Below are 15,327 nucleotides of genomic sequence, written 5' to 3'. Positions count from 1 at the left end.
TGCACAAAGACAGTTTGAAAAACAGACCCTGACTAAAACTGATGTAAGCTATACAGGAAAAAAAAAGATGACATGTTTGTGATTAAAAAAAAAAACACTGAAAGGAAAAAAATAGATATTCTTATTCATTGGAGCATTCACATACAATTTTCGATGAACCAGAAAATTAACCCTCTTTCTTAGACACCATGCTGAAAAAAGTGAGGAACCAAATGGTTATAAACTATCCTACTCAAAAATGCTAATCTATTATCAAGTTGTTATTCCTCAAGTATATTAATATGCCATCTAAAAATCAGCCCTCTTGTCAGAAGCTATGATATATAATAACACCCAGTAGGTAAATATACCAGTATGAATTTATTATAAAACTTTCTATTTCTGTGAGTTATAAGTCACTTAAAAGGGGAAGGAGCTTATTAGGGAGTAATCCTGTGGTCTAGGAGATACTAGAATGTGCTCAGCCATTTAGCTACCACCCACCTCCTCTCTTTCCCCTTTCCTGGTAAATCTCCCTTTGAGCTAGTAAGGACAGGATCCCATATGCTGTGGGAATCACTCCAGTTGAAGCCCCTTTAGAACAACAGTAGCTAACACTGTCTAAGCATTTACTAATAGGATAAGCAAAACCATTTTTATAGCTCCCCTCAAAAAATCTTATGTGTTAAATTGACAAAATGAACAAAAACTTCACCAAACTAAGAACCTCATACAGACCCAACCCATGGGGAAGGGGGCTGTTCAATAACAATTGGTAAATGGATGAACAAATGAATTCTCCCCTCTTAAGTTCTATGCTACATACAGCAAATCTAGATGGGTTTCATTTATTTAGCTTAGGTTTTAGAGACACCGTTTCATAAATGCTTATCATTTTACAAGTGAATCTATAATCTAAACTGTCCTATTAAGACCATGTTGATTTCACCCTCTTTTCAGCCTCCTAGCTCCACTGCCTGAAAAATGAGTCAATTATTTGTGAAAACTCTTTCAAAACCCTAATAATCCTACTGGAAATGTAAATGTGATCAGTGGACAGGAATTACAAGGGAAGAATCTCTAAGGCCAGATTTTAACCACCATGTCAGCTCACTCTGGTACTATGGGAATGACTTTCTTTTGTGGATAAAATATGTGAAATCTGGGATTATAATTTTTAGGAAGATAAATTTTTACTCAATTTATTTTTGGGTTATTTGTTATATTGAGTTATTGGCTGTAAACTATCTCTTATTTGCCATTTCCATAATTTGCCATAATTAATATTAAGGATTCACTTATGGATTCATGTCTTCTATTCCCTCTAATGAACAGTTATTGGACAACAATTCTAGAACAGTCCCATTTCTCATTGGGTCAGACTTCTTGGGAGAGTGGAAGTAGAGAGGCACAGAAAAGGCAATCAGTAGAATGTCTGAGTCATCACTTTGGAATTAATTGAACATAAATAAAATTGGGAAAGAAAAGTAAAAAAGAAGGGAAAGGGCGGTAGGACCATGTATGGAAGAAGAGGGTCACTGTGGCCATGAGATTCACCCCGCAACGCTCTACAGGGTTGACACCGCCATCCACACGACGCAGTAGCAGCAGGAAAACTTGTAATTTAATTATTAGAGATAATGAATTTTAGCCCCTAAACATTTTCCCATTCAGTTCCTGTGGGTTTTTTGGGAGGTTTCTTTTGAGGGTTTTTTTGTTATTATTTTTTATTGTTTCAAAAATAGTCTTTTTTCTTTCAGAAGTAATTTTTCAAATCCAGTTCACGTAAGGGGATTTGATTAGTGCGGCAAGCTCCAAATACACTGCACTCCGTAATATTTACTGCGTGCCTACTATGTCTTAGCTTTGAGCAAGCTGCAAACACCCCCTCAAGTCTAGGACCCATTATTTTGCTTTTGGTAATTTTCACAAAGTTCTCTTCCTCCCCGAACACACGATTAAGTCCAACAGACCCTAAAACCCTTTATGAACCCGCAAGCTCCTCCCTTCTGAAGGCCTTTGAGTGAGCGGTCAGCAGGCCCGTTCATCTACTGCAGTTTGGCTTTGTGTTGGGGTTCTATTGACAGGGTTCCTACAAGGCAATTTCAGATGTGACTGCATCGTAGAGGTTCCTGAATTTTTCAACAGAGTCTGATTCAAAGGCAAATTAAGAGTTGTAGTAACAGTTTAAAAAAAAAAAAAATCCGACCTCAGGACCCGAAGGTGCAAACTCGAGGGGCAGGGGGCTCACCTACCTAACTCCATATCCACACTGTGTCTCCAGCAGGCTCGCCCACTCTGGGCCCTGGGATAGCGGAATAGCTGACGCGCTTGCGGGGTCCCCTGGCACTTGCGGGGTCCCCTGGCAATCAGGTATGTTGTGGCTCTTCACAACGCAGCAGCAACAATGTTGACTGGCAGCTTACTGTATGTCGGGGCCATGTAAGAGTTTTAGAGACAATGAACGTTTAATTCTCACACGACAACTCTGAAGCAGGTGCCACAGCTCCCATTTTATGAAGGAGGCGGCTGAGGTTCCCCGGGGCTCAGTACCGTGGGCCGAAGCACACACGGCGAACAGGGCCAGGAGGCGAGCACAGACCTGGTTCCACGGCCCGCGCTCTTAACCACCGCGCTGCCTCCCTGCAGTCAGTCAGTCTGTCCTCCCCGGGACAACCTGCGGGCTCTTAGGCACCGCAGTCTGGCCGTCTCGCTATGGGACCCGGGAGAACCTCCTGGTCGGGACGGCATCCCTGGTCCCCCGCGCAGGGCCGGGATGTGACGCGTCGGGGCGGGCGGGGCGCGCGGGGCGGGGCTCGGGTCGCCGGGGGCCGGGAGCGGGAGCCGAGGCGGGAAGCGGCCGCCGCCCGGGCAGGGGGGACTAGGCGAGGCGGGGCGGGGCCGGGCGCGACGGGAAGGGAGGCCGCGCCGGCCGGGAGCCGCACCGCGCCAGCCGGGCTGCAGCGGCCGCGCACCGAGCGCCGCAATGGGGCTGGAGACCGAGAAGGCGGACGTGCAGCTCTTCCTGGACGACGACTCCTACAGCCACCACGGCGACGTCGACTCCGCCGACCCCGAGAAGTTCGCCGACTCGGGCCATGACCGGGATCCTCACCGGCTCAACTCACACCTCAAGGTGAGGCCCGGGGCGGGCGATAACCACAGCCTCAGGCCCAAACCCCTCCCGCACCCCATCCCACCGCTCCCTCGCCGCTGCGTCTGCCCGGTAGGATCTGAGACCCGCACCCACCCCCGTCCCACCTGCTGCCGGGCCGCCTGCGTACCCAGTAATTCTTAGCCAAAGTACCGTGGGGCACCCTAGCCACGTCCTTCCTTCTCGTTTCCCCAGCCCCCAGAGCTCCTGGTTCCTGGGGTGACAGGTTGGGTGACGATTCGGGGTCCCTGCATCCTGTCTCCGCAGGTGGGCTTTGAGGATGTAATCGCAGAGCCCATGACTACGCACTCCTGTGACAAAGTGTGGATCTGCAGCCATGCCCTCTTTGAAATCAGCAAGTACGTGATGTACAAGTTCCTGACGGTGTTCCTGGCCATCCCCCTGGCATTCGCTGCGGGAATTCTCTTTGCCACCCTCAGCTGCCTGCACATCTGGTGAGAAGGGGAACATAGGCGGGACAGGCTTTCTGAAACTAGGAACGCTCTTGGCCACCTGGCCCCTGCCCTCCTCTTCTCCCAGGCCTGTTGCAGGGGGAAGGACACACATGAGTTCCTTAGCAGTAGCAAAAATTGGAAGGCCTTGAAAGGCAGTGTGCTTTTTTTGGATTACCAGTTTGGGCTGGGAGTTTAAACAGAAAAAAGAATGTCCAACTTTCCTGGGGTGATTTTCCTTCACATCCATAAGGCTGAGCTGAGTGTGGAGGTGGGGACCTACAAGCTATGCTTCCTGCCACAGGCCCTCTCACAGGGCGCTGTCATGACTTGTGCCTGTGGTTCTGGGCGGGACTCTTCTTTCTTTCATTACCTTTTGTCCCGTCTACCTGTGCTTGGGGTAAAATAGAAGTGATTTCTGAGCAGAATGCCACTGCCCATAGAATTGCACAGGGATGTCAGACCGGGTTAAAGGGTGCTGGGGAGGAAATACTCCAGCCCTGTTGCAGACAAATAGCAAGGCTGGAACCAGAGGAGGTGTGTGCAATCACATGAGTGTCCCCCAGCACAAATGAATGAAAAATCAAGCTTCAGGATGATGAATGAGAAGGCCTCCAAATTACTCTTTCACTGGTGCAGCACAAATGGGAATGGTATCTGGTTAAAGGGAAAAGAAATATGGAAACCCACTGGCCATTGAAAGGATGTTTTGAGTAAATTTATTTACACTCAAAATGCATCGTAAAACTTTGGAGAACATTTTTAAGCATTTAAAAATTTCAAAGAAAAACGTCATATTTCAGTAAGTTTTGTCATTGTTGTGTTAAACCCTATCCACTTTAAGAGGAAGAATGTTCATATCATCCTCAGTATCACAATAGTCAAGCTAGTTGCTCACGGTAGTCCTGATGAAAGGTATTATCCCAGGTGCCTCCGTGTCTTTCTTAACCACTTTATATGATATTGCCACACTCCAGTGCATGCTCACTTACAACAATGAACACGTTGGGAAGTTATCAAATTATTCATCATCCTTCTTTATCAACTGAATCTTAATTTCTCTAGTCTGTTAGCTATCTAGTTAGTTCAACACACACAACATTTATTGAGTGCTTAGATTGTGTTGGGCACTGGGCCAACGATGGATGGAACCTAGGATCTACCTTCAGCTTACTCACAGCGTACCAGGGCAGCTGGCTGGGTACAGAGATGGATGCTGAGAAAATGTAGTTAACTCTGATGAAGTAGAGGGAGGAACAGGGAAGGCTTTGTAGAGGGAAAGATGTCTAAAAAAGCTTTTAAAAGATAAATAAAAATTCACCAAATAAGTAAAGGATAAACAACACAGATCTAATTTCATCACTAAAGGTTGCAAACAGTTAAACTATGTTGAACGTGCCAACAGATTGCCAGAGAAATGAAAATATTTGTCTTTTTATGTGATCAGATTCACAAAGGCCAGATGTATAGTTATCTCATATTCTAACATGTACACATGGATTTTTGTTTTAAAGATGCCTAAGTTAGCACATAAATTTTAGGATTCCTAATTAACTAAAACCAGTCGTCTAACCTCTATGTCAATTTTGTCACTTTCAAAAACGTGAAAAACTGAATGACCACATAGCGTGTTATGAAATACTGGCTATGAAGCTATTTGGAAATATAAAGTGCCATATTTATAGACAAAAAAAAAAAAAAAAAGCTAGGCTTTCCCAAAGCTTTTGTGGGAAAAGAATTTGAAAAAAATAAGTTTTTCATCTACTAAATGGTGGAAAGATATAAGTAAAACTACAATTAACCAAACGTTGCCTCTCTCCAACTGGCACTTCTGAGAACAGGAGTTACTGTTTTTTGTTTGTTTGGGTTTTTTTGTTTTGTTTTTTTGTCTTGCTTCAATTGGTGAATCATCAACCCACTTCTTTTTTAGCCACATAAAATGTATCATTTAACTTCAGCTTGTTTTCCAAATTACATTTATGTGGAACATTAATATTTAACTGTCAGACACTTGTCATTAGGCAGCTGTGATTTCAAGTAGAGGAGGAGTTTCAAACAAGAATCCTAAAAAGTTAGTTTATGCCTTGATAAAATAAGTTTATCATTAATAGATTACATTCCCATGACACAATAAAACCAGAGCAAGGAGAAACCATACAGAAGAGCAAACCAATATGAGTAAGCTTTTTATTTTTTTTGCTTTCTTTTTTTTTTTTTTAAGCAGGGGGTTGTTTATTATTTTACCAAGAAGTTGGTGGTGACCAAAGTTATGAATATGTGCAGTAATGGAACTTCGAACCAAGTCACAATATCATAACAGATCTGATTTTACATTCTTTAAACAAATAACAACAACACAACAACAGCAAAACACAGGAGTTTGGTGATGTTAGACCCTAGACCGGAAGTACAGGTCATTAGGGACCAGTGAACTGGTTTGATTCCATACCACCATCAGACAGAGATAGCCGTTGTTTGACAAATACAATTTATTGGTCATAAGTGGATCATTATGAAAGAAATGTGACTGGAGCACCCATACCCATTATTTTTGCTGGAATGCAAAGCAAATAGACGTCCAACTGATGGAAATGCAATAGTAGCAATCTCATTTCTAGATGTCTTTAATACAGCAAATTGCCATGACAACGCAATCCACATTTCACTATAGTTAATACAAAGCTAAATAAAAGCCTCTGTCCTAGGACTTTATTATCCAATGGAGGAATATATAATCTTATAGATTATAAAATTTACTTAAGAAGTATTTGGTTGGCCACATTGAGCCTCAACCAAATTTTGGGTCATTCCAAATTGCCTGGAGTTTCAGAAAGGAAACTATTTGTGATGTTCAGATCCCAACTTAAGTTTGATATCAGAGAATCATTGGATTCTCTGCTCCAAAATGAGAGAACAACAACTAAAGAAAATAAAATTAGAATGAGTTCACCACACTCTATGAACTGAAGCGCTCAGATGTGGGTTGCTGCACTTTGTTAAACTGGAAGATCCACTTTTGTCACATGCTTAATTCCCTATTAGGATGTGGAGATCTAAGGAGTTATGGGGATAAAAAATTTCTTAGCCTAAGGAAGAGTAGAAAGTGCATTATATTCTAAGTGAAGTGATTTGGTTAGGAAACTTTCTGATCTACAACTTCAGCCATGGTGTAGGCCAATTAGGAGTTATTTTGTTATAATTGTTTTCATTATATATTCTGAATTCAAAATAGGTCTATTTATTACATACTATAATGACAGCATCATATGGACATTTCAGGGGTGCATAAGAAATGTCAGTCCTGATAGCCAGTTGTGTAAGCTTTCTCGTTCTCACCTTAATATGTAATGATATGCCTAAGGCCCCAGGTCAAGTGAGAAGTATAAGAAGTCAAAAGGTGCCATCATTCAAGTTTCTATTCAGCTGTTTTGCTCTGAAACACCCAATAATTAATTTTCTTATAAAAGTACTTCATGTATTTAGCACTTGGAACAAAATATAGGATAAATATAATCTGCATAGATGGTCAATATGAATAATTTTGTATTATAAAAATATATCAGTCAATCAGACAGTTGCCTGATCTTTTCTTCACTTTGGGCTAAGTACAGCAGACCTTTAAGTAAGTCACATTTTAATAGCAAACCAAGAAAATCTACTCCCTTGAGCCCTCCCAGGTGATAATAAAGATTCCACTGAGACCACCAGCAGTGCCTGAGAATTGACAGCTACATTTGGGTTCAAAAAGCACTACTACAACAGAGAACATTATTTAGAGGATTACATAGAAAATTAATCATCCTGAGGAATATAAGAATATGTAGTTTTCTTAATAAAAAGCATATAAAATATTTCAAGATAGACTAGTTATTCTTGTCTAAGAGTTCTAACATCAATTCCAGGGCTCTTTTAACTACACCACATGGCCCTTTTCAGCGCATATAATTATTATGAAAAATTCATAATATAAAGCAGAATTAATAATACAAAGCATAAGAGACTGATACATTTATTTATGCCCAAAGCTTTACTAAGGGTCAAGTGTGTCAGCACTTTAAAAACTTACATTCTAGTAGGAAAGGCAGGAATATAAGCATCTATTTATGATACATTTTGATACATTTGAGGATTAAGAAGTTTATTACTGTATTTTAGAAGCACAAAGATGGTATATACAACCCAGCCTGGTCCAAGGGAAAGGGAAGTAGAATGAGGCAACAGGAAAGGCTATCAGGAAGTAGAATCAGGGAAATATGAAGAGTTAGGCAGGTTAATGTTTAGGGGTAGAGATCAGGTAGATAAATATACAGTTTCATTTATTTTTGTTTTACTGTTTCAGACAGCATGCCACCAGTAGAAAGAATATCAGTATTTATCATCTACATGACTATTTATTTTACAAGCAACATATCTTTTGTGCATTTTACCACTATAAATTAAACAAGTACAATTATTATACCTTTTCATTCATATACAAGAGTCAGTGACCTTATTTGGTAACAATAATAATCCTTACACATCTCTGTTCCTCCATTCCAGGATTATAATGCCTTTTGTAAAGACCTGCCTAATGGTTCTGCCTTCAGTGCAGACAATATGGAAGAGTGTGACAGATGTTATCATTGCCCCATTGTGTACAAGCGTGGGACGAAGCTTCTCTTCTATCAGCCTGCAGCTGAGCCACGACTGAACACTTGGACCCCAGGTCTGGAGATTTGGATACTGTAATACTTCTTTGTTATTGTAACATAAAAGCACTACTGTTCATTTCCCAACTGTTCTAATTAAGAAAACTATGAAGATGGGCAACCACATTTAGAAATGTTTATTGGCAGCCCTTTTCAAATAATGCTTTTCTAATTAATAGCCAAGGATTTCATAGCTAACTTTGTAACCTGAATTATACAGTAGGTTGAAAACACTTAATTTGAAAGGCAGACAATTTTTTGCTTTTGTAAAAAAGCATACTTTTTTTAATGATGAATCTATGGTGATCAAGGGTCATTTCTCTCAAAACACTACAATAGTTTTGTACACTGTTTGCTCATAAAAATATGGTATTTCTTATTTTTTGTAAGCCTGGGAGTGATACTTTTTAAATTACCTTTACAGATATCATCATAAGGATACTTAGAGATGGGATATACGAAGATCCTAGAAATTTCAGTAACAAAAGCACACAGTGATTATAGTAACTATCAAATATAATAAAACAAATAAATGTGAAAATAAGATTCATGAAAATGTGTTCTTTTAAGGTATTGTTAACCTATAAGCCTATTTAACAAGATGTTTCATTTTACTGTATATTTTGTACTTAATGTAAATGTTGCTCTAATCAGATTGCTTTAAAGCATTTTTATTATATTTGTTATCTTGTTGAACTAATATATAGAATGAGTAAATGTAGCTCTCACAAGGTAACTTCATTGGTAAGATTGCACTGTCTTGATTATGAAAGCACTTATATATCTTCTTTGGGAATAAAATATAAAAGAGTAATTCACAAAGCTTTCCTTTCTAACTTTTCCAAGCAAAATCTGAAATGTTTTATGACTGCTATTTATCCGGCTGTGATCTTAAAATAATTCATGCCTGATTGGTATTTCATCTAGGAGATGCTGTCTCTCTTGTACTTAGAAATTAAACCTGTGTTCTGCGTTCCTATTAATGTTTCATTTTACTTTCAAGTAATATTGGTGCTATTCAATAACATTGTACAATAAAGGCTATTTCTCAGACACCTAAATACAATTTCAATTACAGTGATCCACGCAGAGAGACTCACAGGAGAGTTATCAACTTGTTGGGTCTATGCTACTGAGCTACATGCATACGTTAAAAACTAGCAGCTACTTTAAGATGTTCTCTAACATGGATTTTGTAACATAGGATAAAGATATTCTTATCATTTTGAACCGTAGAATCCTACTTCAGTGTTATGAGTCACTGTTGCTTTAAAAAATCTCATTATTTCAAAATGATAGGCACATATAAAAAAAGTCTATGATGTGAGTAGTTATTATAATTTACACACTTTACAAGTGTATAAATGCTCAAATTTCAGAATTACCATCAGAACCTAAATTAATATTCCTTTGAATATCCTTATAAGTGTCAAATCTTCATTCAGTGAAGATGAATAAGTTTTTCAAAATTACCAGGACTGGTAAATATAAAGGATAATTAAACTGGAATACTATTGGGGACCAAATCAAGTCAATGTTTAAATTATTAAGCTCGAATTCTTTTGAAGGTAGTTACGAAAGAAACAGTTTCAAAACTGCCTTAGGCCATTGTAACATCTCTAGATGAAACTCATGATCGTTACCTTAAAGCATTAACACTCATTTGACCGTACAGACTTTATGATGTTAGTTAAAAAGGTCAATCGGTCTCATGACTTTATAGGTATACCTTGTATTTAAAATGTTTTTAAAAACATTTGTATATGTTGGTAAGCCAAAATCATTTTATGAATAAAATATCTATTTTAATAAATCATGAGCTTCTATCTTGTCAAGTAGCTATTGGCAAGTTATAAACCCAAAATATATAAACATAATTATATAACAAAACCTTTTAACTTCTAACAAGAGACACATGATTTTCTTATTTATGAACAATATCAATTATTTTCAAAATGTATTTTTATTGAGAATTTCCATTAACTATTTTTTTCCAAAGACAAATTTTGTATCAAGTGGATGCAGGTTTCATATGCAAATATGTTGGGTCTCTTATTTGGGGCAGGGGTAGGTAGGGGATAAGGAGACTTCCTCAGTATCCATAATAAACTTTCTAAAAACCCATAATGTGTTGATTGCTTTTATACATTAAATATGGAACTGATCAATAAGAACCTTTTCAAACTACTTTTTGCCTAAAAACTCAAAATTGATAATAAATACGTAAGTTATTGCTCATTCAGTAATGCATTTTTAAAAAATTATGAGATTTGGTAATTTAATTTTTTGTTTTCCTAGCACTTAAAGAGATTCCATATAAATTTTTCTGTCATTTGATGAATGGTATGAAATAGCCTGCTCACAAACCCACCATACTTCATCTTCTTTATAAGGTCTTTTCTTGCTGATCCTAAATAAACTGATATTTCTGTTTCTAATTTTTTAAATAAGAAAGTAATAACAATATAAATCACATGTGCTTGGATACCTGTACCATAAAGCCAGACTAGAGTCCAAAATTATTTTTGGAAAGTGAGTATGAAAAGAGTAGTTGCTGATATTGGCATAGATTTTCTTGTCAGTTCATCTGGGAAAGTGACCAACCTCTAATACTAAAGCAGGTATTTGGCTTTTTAAAATGTCCTTTATAGTTTCAAAGAATTTTTAAAGTCCCTCTTTTTTATAGTCATCCACGTCTCATTAATTTATTATTTGGCTGCCTTTCTTGGGAAGCCGTTGGCGTGTGGTGAAAAAAGCCTTGCCCTAGAAGTAGGGCGTTAGTTCCAGTCTTGGCACTGCCATTTCTGAGGTGTATCCCCTCCTGAATGAAAATGGTTTAATCTCTGGGTCTCAGTTTTCTTATCTTTAATGAAAGAATTGGACTAAATGGTCTCTCAGGAGCTTCCCATCTCATTGTTTTCTGTGGCTTCAGTAGGATGAAGACTTGGCTCTGTATATGAAAACCAATCTAGCTGTTCAAAAGCATCTCAAAATCAATGAATTTTCTATCCATACAGGGTTGGTGTGCTGTAAATACAATAATTAAATGCATGCACTCTTTACTCTTCCATTGACTGTGAGACTGTATATGTGGGCTTTGATTCTTCATGACAGGGATTCCTAGATTTTTAGGAATCCCTGTGCAGTGAAAAATTACCACAGCTAATGTAATTTATCACAAATCAGGATCTGGCATACTTCTTCTCTTAAGGTGTGTATGTGTGTAGGGAACACAGGGGAAGGAGTTGATGGAGGGGACAAAGGACAGGGGATACTAGATATTCAGGTTGTATGTTTTAGGAATAAAAATAAGATTGGCTTCCATAACCTAATAATCTCAATTTTTTCTCTCTGTTCACCCCTAAATAGCAACATGAGCAAAATAAGACACCTCCTTGTTGATTTTTAAGACATTTTTGTGCCTACTCTCCAACTTCATTCTTTCGATTATATCTAAAATGCTGCCATTGGAACCTTACATCTTGATGGTTTGTTAAGTGAAAAATGCACTTAAGTGGGGTAACGTACCAATCTATTAGCAGTCACCCATTCCTGTAGGTGAATGAATGATCTGAGAAAGAGGTATTAAAAACTACTCAAAGGAACAGAACATAGGGCCCTGAGTGCCATGTGAGAGTACCACACACTAATTAAAAGAGATGCCACCAAAGAGAAAGCTGGGACAGAAAAGGGAAAACACGAAGCTCCAATGGCATGATCTACACCCTCCACGGTTTTGCTTTTGGGCATCCTTGCCCTAAATCCCTAGTGAAGGGGGCAATGGAAGCTGAACAGAGGTGGAGGGAGCTGAAGTTGGCTAAAGACTTTTTTTTCTTTCCCCACAAAGGAAAGTTACTTTTGTCTTATTGAATGAATAGGATCCTGGGAGGGGGCATGAGGGCTCTGCTGGAAGTGTGTGCCCTAAAGACAGTGCGGAAGAGCAAAACTGAAACTGGAAACTACACTAACTTGTGGCATCTGTGTCTCTTTCACCTTGCCTCTCCGTGCTGTTGACTGTTGCGATGTGTCTGTGGCAAAGAAAGACTATGCAGCAGTCAGAGAAATCAGAGGACACCACTTCAACAATTATCCCAAAATAGGACAGGGACACCTATCTGCCTCACTGGGACACATTAGGTCACTGAGCTTGGCTCCAGGGCTGGAGAAGTGGTTTTGCCATTATAGGAAAAGGTAGGGGTGTAGAGTGATGAGAGAAAGGAAGAGACATGACTCAGAGTGGGAAACAGCTCAGAGCCAAGGGCAAATATTTCTCTCAGACATAAATGGATCAGGAAGACATAAGAGCAACAGGTCATCTTTGGAGCATTCTCTTCTTTCCTGTCTCCCAGCCACTTGTCACAGAGCACCGAGCAGTAACAAAGGAAAGAGAAGGCCAGTGAGCAGAACCTGCTTCTCCAACTGACTGGCACATGGGTTCCAGCCAACTGCTGTCTCAGCTAACTGGGACAGTGAAACAAGGAGTCATTTGGAAAGCTGCAGGCATGAGCACACCATATCCCAGGGAGGCAAGTGGCAAGGATTAACATGCTTATTTCACTGAGGAAGAAACTGGTTGGAATCGTCCATGCATTATAGAGCTGGGAGAATTCTGATCTCAGTACAAACAAAAAGAGGAGCATTGGCATTTGTTAAGCACTTATTATCTGCTGGGTGCTTAGTTAATCTGCACAGCAACCCTATGATGTGAAGGTTACTATTATTCCCATTTTTCAGATGATGAAACTGATGCCCTGAGGTTGAGGAATTTGCCCAAGATCACAGTGTAAGAGTTTGAGCCAAGAAAATCTGACACCAGAGTCCATACGCTTAATCACTATGAAGGTGATTTTCTACTTACCCCTAGGATGTGTCCATGGCTGTTCTAATGACTTGTTCTCCCTGCCAGCCAAAATCTTTTTCATGCTTCACTCAATCATGTCACCTTCCCTGCTCTGAGAAGCACCTGTTTTTCATTCCCCCATCAATGGAGTCAGTTCCAAGTCCTCAGAGGTAAGACTTGCCCTGAGCTAGCCTTTGGGCTCCATGCACCCTTCACACTCTGCCTCCTTCTAATCCCTGAGTCCCTCCCCCAACCCTAAACCTTGCTCTCCAGGGCACACCTCTCTTTCCTTTTAAGATCTTAGTTCTAGACCTTATGCTCCAGCTAATGTCGGAAAAATATTTTCCAGATACCATTATTTCCATCTTTTGTGAATTTTGTAAAATTTCACTACCTTCACACAGACTTCTCTAATACATATCAAAAGCCCAGTGATGATTTTTCTCCTTAATACTCAACATGTTTATGCATAGAATATTCTTAATTACAGTAATAATTTATGTTTGAGATAAGTATATATTTTTTCTAGAAGGAACGTATATTTTGTATTTTTCTTCATTTGGTTGGAAATGTCTTGTCAGTTTGTACATCCTTTAATATGTTATCCAATCTTATTGTTAGTTACTTTTATGTTGGAAATCCCAGGAGAAACCATATATAAATTTGTTCCCCTCCTATTGAATAATTTGCCTATGATAAATTTTCAAGGACAGAAAAACTGAAATGAAGTATACAATCGTATTAATGGCTCGGTTGTATATTGTCATACTGGTTTTCAATAGGTATGTACAATTTTAATTGCAAAAGCAATATATGTATGATAATTTCTGTATACATTATCAGAATTTGCATGTAAATATGTATATCAATACATATTTAACATATATATAATTTTTACTAAGGTATTAGGTGGTATGAAACAACATGATAGTATTCTGTTATGCACATATAAAAATTTAATAAAAATTTGTCTATAGTGATGATGAGTATTGTCATCTCCATGTTCATTTTTTCCCCTAATTTTCATTCACACCTAATATAGTGATGCTATGCTGTGCAATAATTATTACACTAGACTCCTATCACAGGGCATGGCGTTTTATGTTTCCCAATATTGGCAATTACTAGCACAGATCCATCCACTCTTCTCCCCTTTCCTTCCTCTTTCTCCCCCTCCTCTCCTCATCCAGTCCAGTGAATTGAACATTTTAGAGGTCTTTGAAGGATAAGCGTTTGCTATGTTTTGTTATGAGACAAAGAAAAACTAATTGGACCACGCAACGTGATCTTGATTCCTTTAGAACTTTTTCTTAAATAATCTAACAAAGTTTAATGTTCTTTCTGATTGAAATTTGTAAGCTACAATGCACCAAAATAAAGAAATCACCAAATGAACATGTCTGCAAATAAAATGGCAAACATTTTCTACATACATATTTTCTCACAAAGTAACAGTGGTAAACCAGTCAGTGTCAAAGCAGGGAACTATATTAAAAATGGGAAATCATGACACTGGAACATATCATATAAAAAAAAGCATGAGATGCAACCAACCCTTTCTCTTCAGTTTAGAGATAGCCTTGTTGTGGCAGACATAGGAAAAGTAAGTATTATTAAGGGTTAGATAACATGAACAAGATGAAAGGATCTCCACAGAATACCTAGCATAGTCAATCAATTTCATGTGTTGTGTGTGCAGAGGCCATGAATGGGGTGGATTGGGGTGGGGTGGGGACATGATCAAAGCACTGCAAGTAAAACACCAAAAATTGTTTGTTAGCATGTAGAAGAAACAAATGTGTAACTACATTATTTGTAAACATTTTATTAGACAAGAGGAAGATACTATGACAATTCAAAATTTGAAACCTAGGACCCCTGAAAAAGTGCCAACTTTGTTGGTATTATTTGTTCTAAAAGTGATCGAAGGGTCATAAGACACATAAAAGTACTGTACAAAGAATTATTTTTATTAAAACTTTTTTTCTGAGGGAGAGAAAACCTAAATGGGGTTATCTTAAATGATAATTTAGAGTAGGCACACATACACACACACAAAAAACTGTGATCATAAATATATTTAAACAAAGGAAAATGGCAAAAATAAGAAAGATTGTAAAATATTTTTCCTGGAAAACTTTGGCAATGATAAGCATTAATCTATCCGAAACAGATCAGACGCAGGCCAGGCTCTAGGCTGCATGGTAAGCTAGT

At 38.7% G+C, this 15,327-nt stretch overlaps 1 protein-coding gene across 2 annotated transcripts; it reads left to right on the top strand.

The window, feature by feature from the left end:
• Nucleotides 1-2,796: 2,796 nt before the first annotated feature.
• CAV2 (caveolin 2) lies at nt 2,797-9,065 on the top strand. 2 transcript variants are annotated; one of them, XM_012652775.1, is made up of 3 exons: nt 2,797-3,115; nt 3,401-3,588; nt 8,125-9,065. In XM_012652775.1, the coding sequence occupies exons 1-3, from the start codon at nt 2,966-2,968 to the stop codon at nt 8,273-8,275; spliced, it is 489 nt and encodes a 162-aa protein (XP_012508229.1). In that variant the 5' UTR covers nt 2,797-2,965; the 3' UTR covers nt 8,276-9,065. The 2 variants fall into 2 exon arrangements, with proteins under 2 accessions (XP_012508229.1, XP_012508230.1); XM_012652776.1 differs by lacking the exon at nt 3,401-3,588 and having other exon boundaries at nt 2,918-3,115; nt 8,125-8,851.
• The last annotated feature ends 6,262 nt before the right edge of the window (nt 9,066-15,327 follow it).

Source organism: Propithecus coquereli, unplaced genomic scaffold, assembly GCF_000956105.1.
Source record: "Propithecus coquereli isolate 6110/MARCELLA unplaced genomic scaffold, Pcoq_1.0 Scaffold4, whole genome shotgun sequence".
Classification (NCBI taxonomy): domain Eukaryota; kingdom Metazoa; phylum Chordata; class Mammalia; order Primates; family Indriidae; genus Propithecus; species Propithecus coquereli.
Note: the sequence above shows the minus strand (reverse complement) of the source record. Positions and strands in the feature narration are given on the sequence as shown.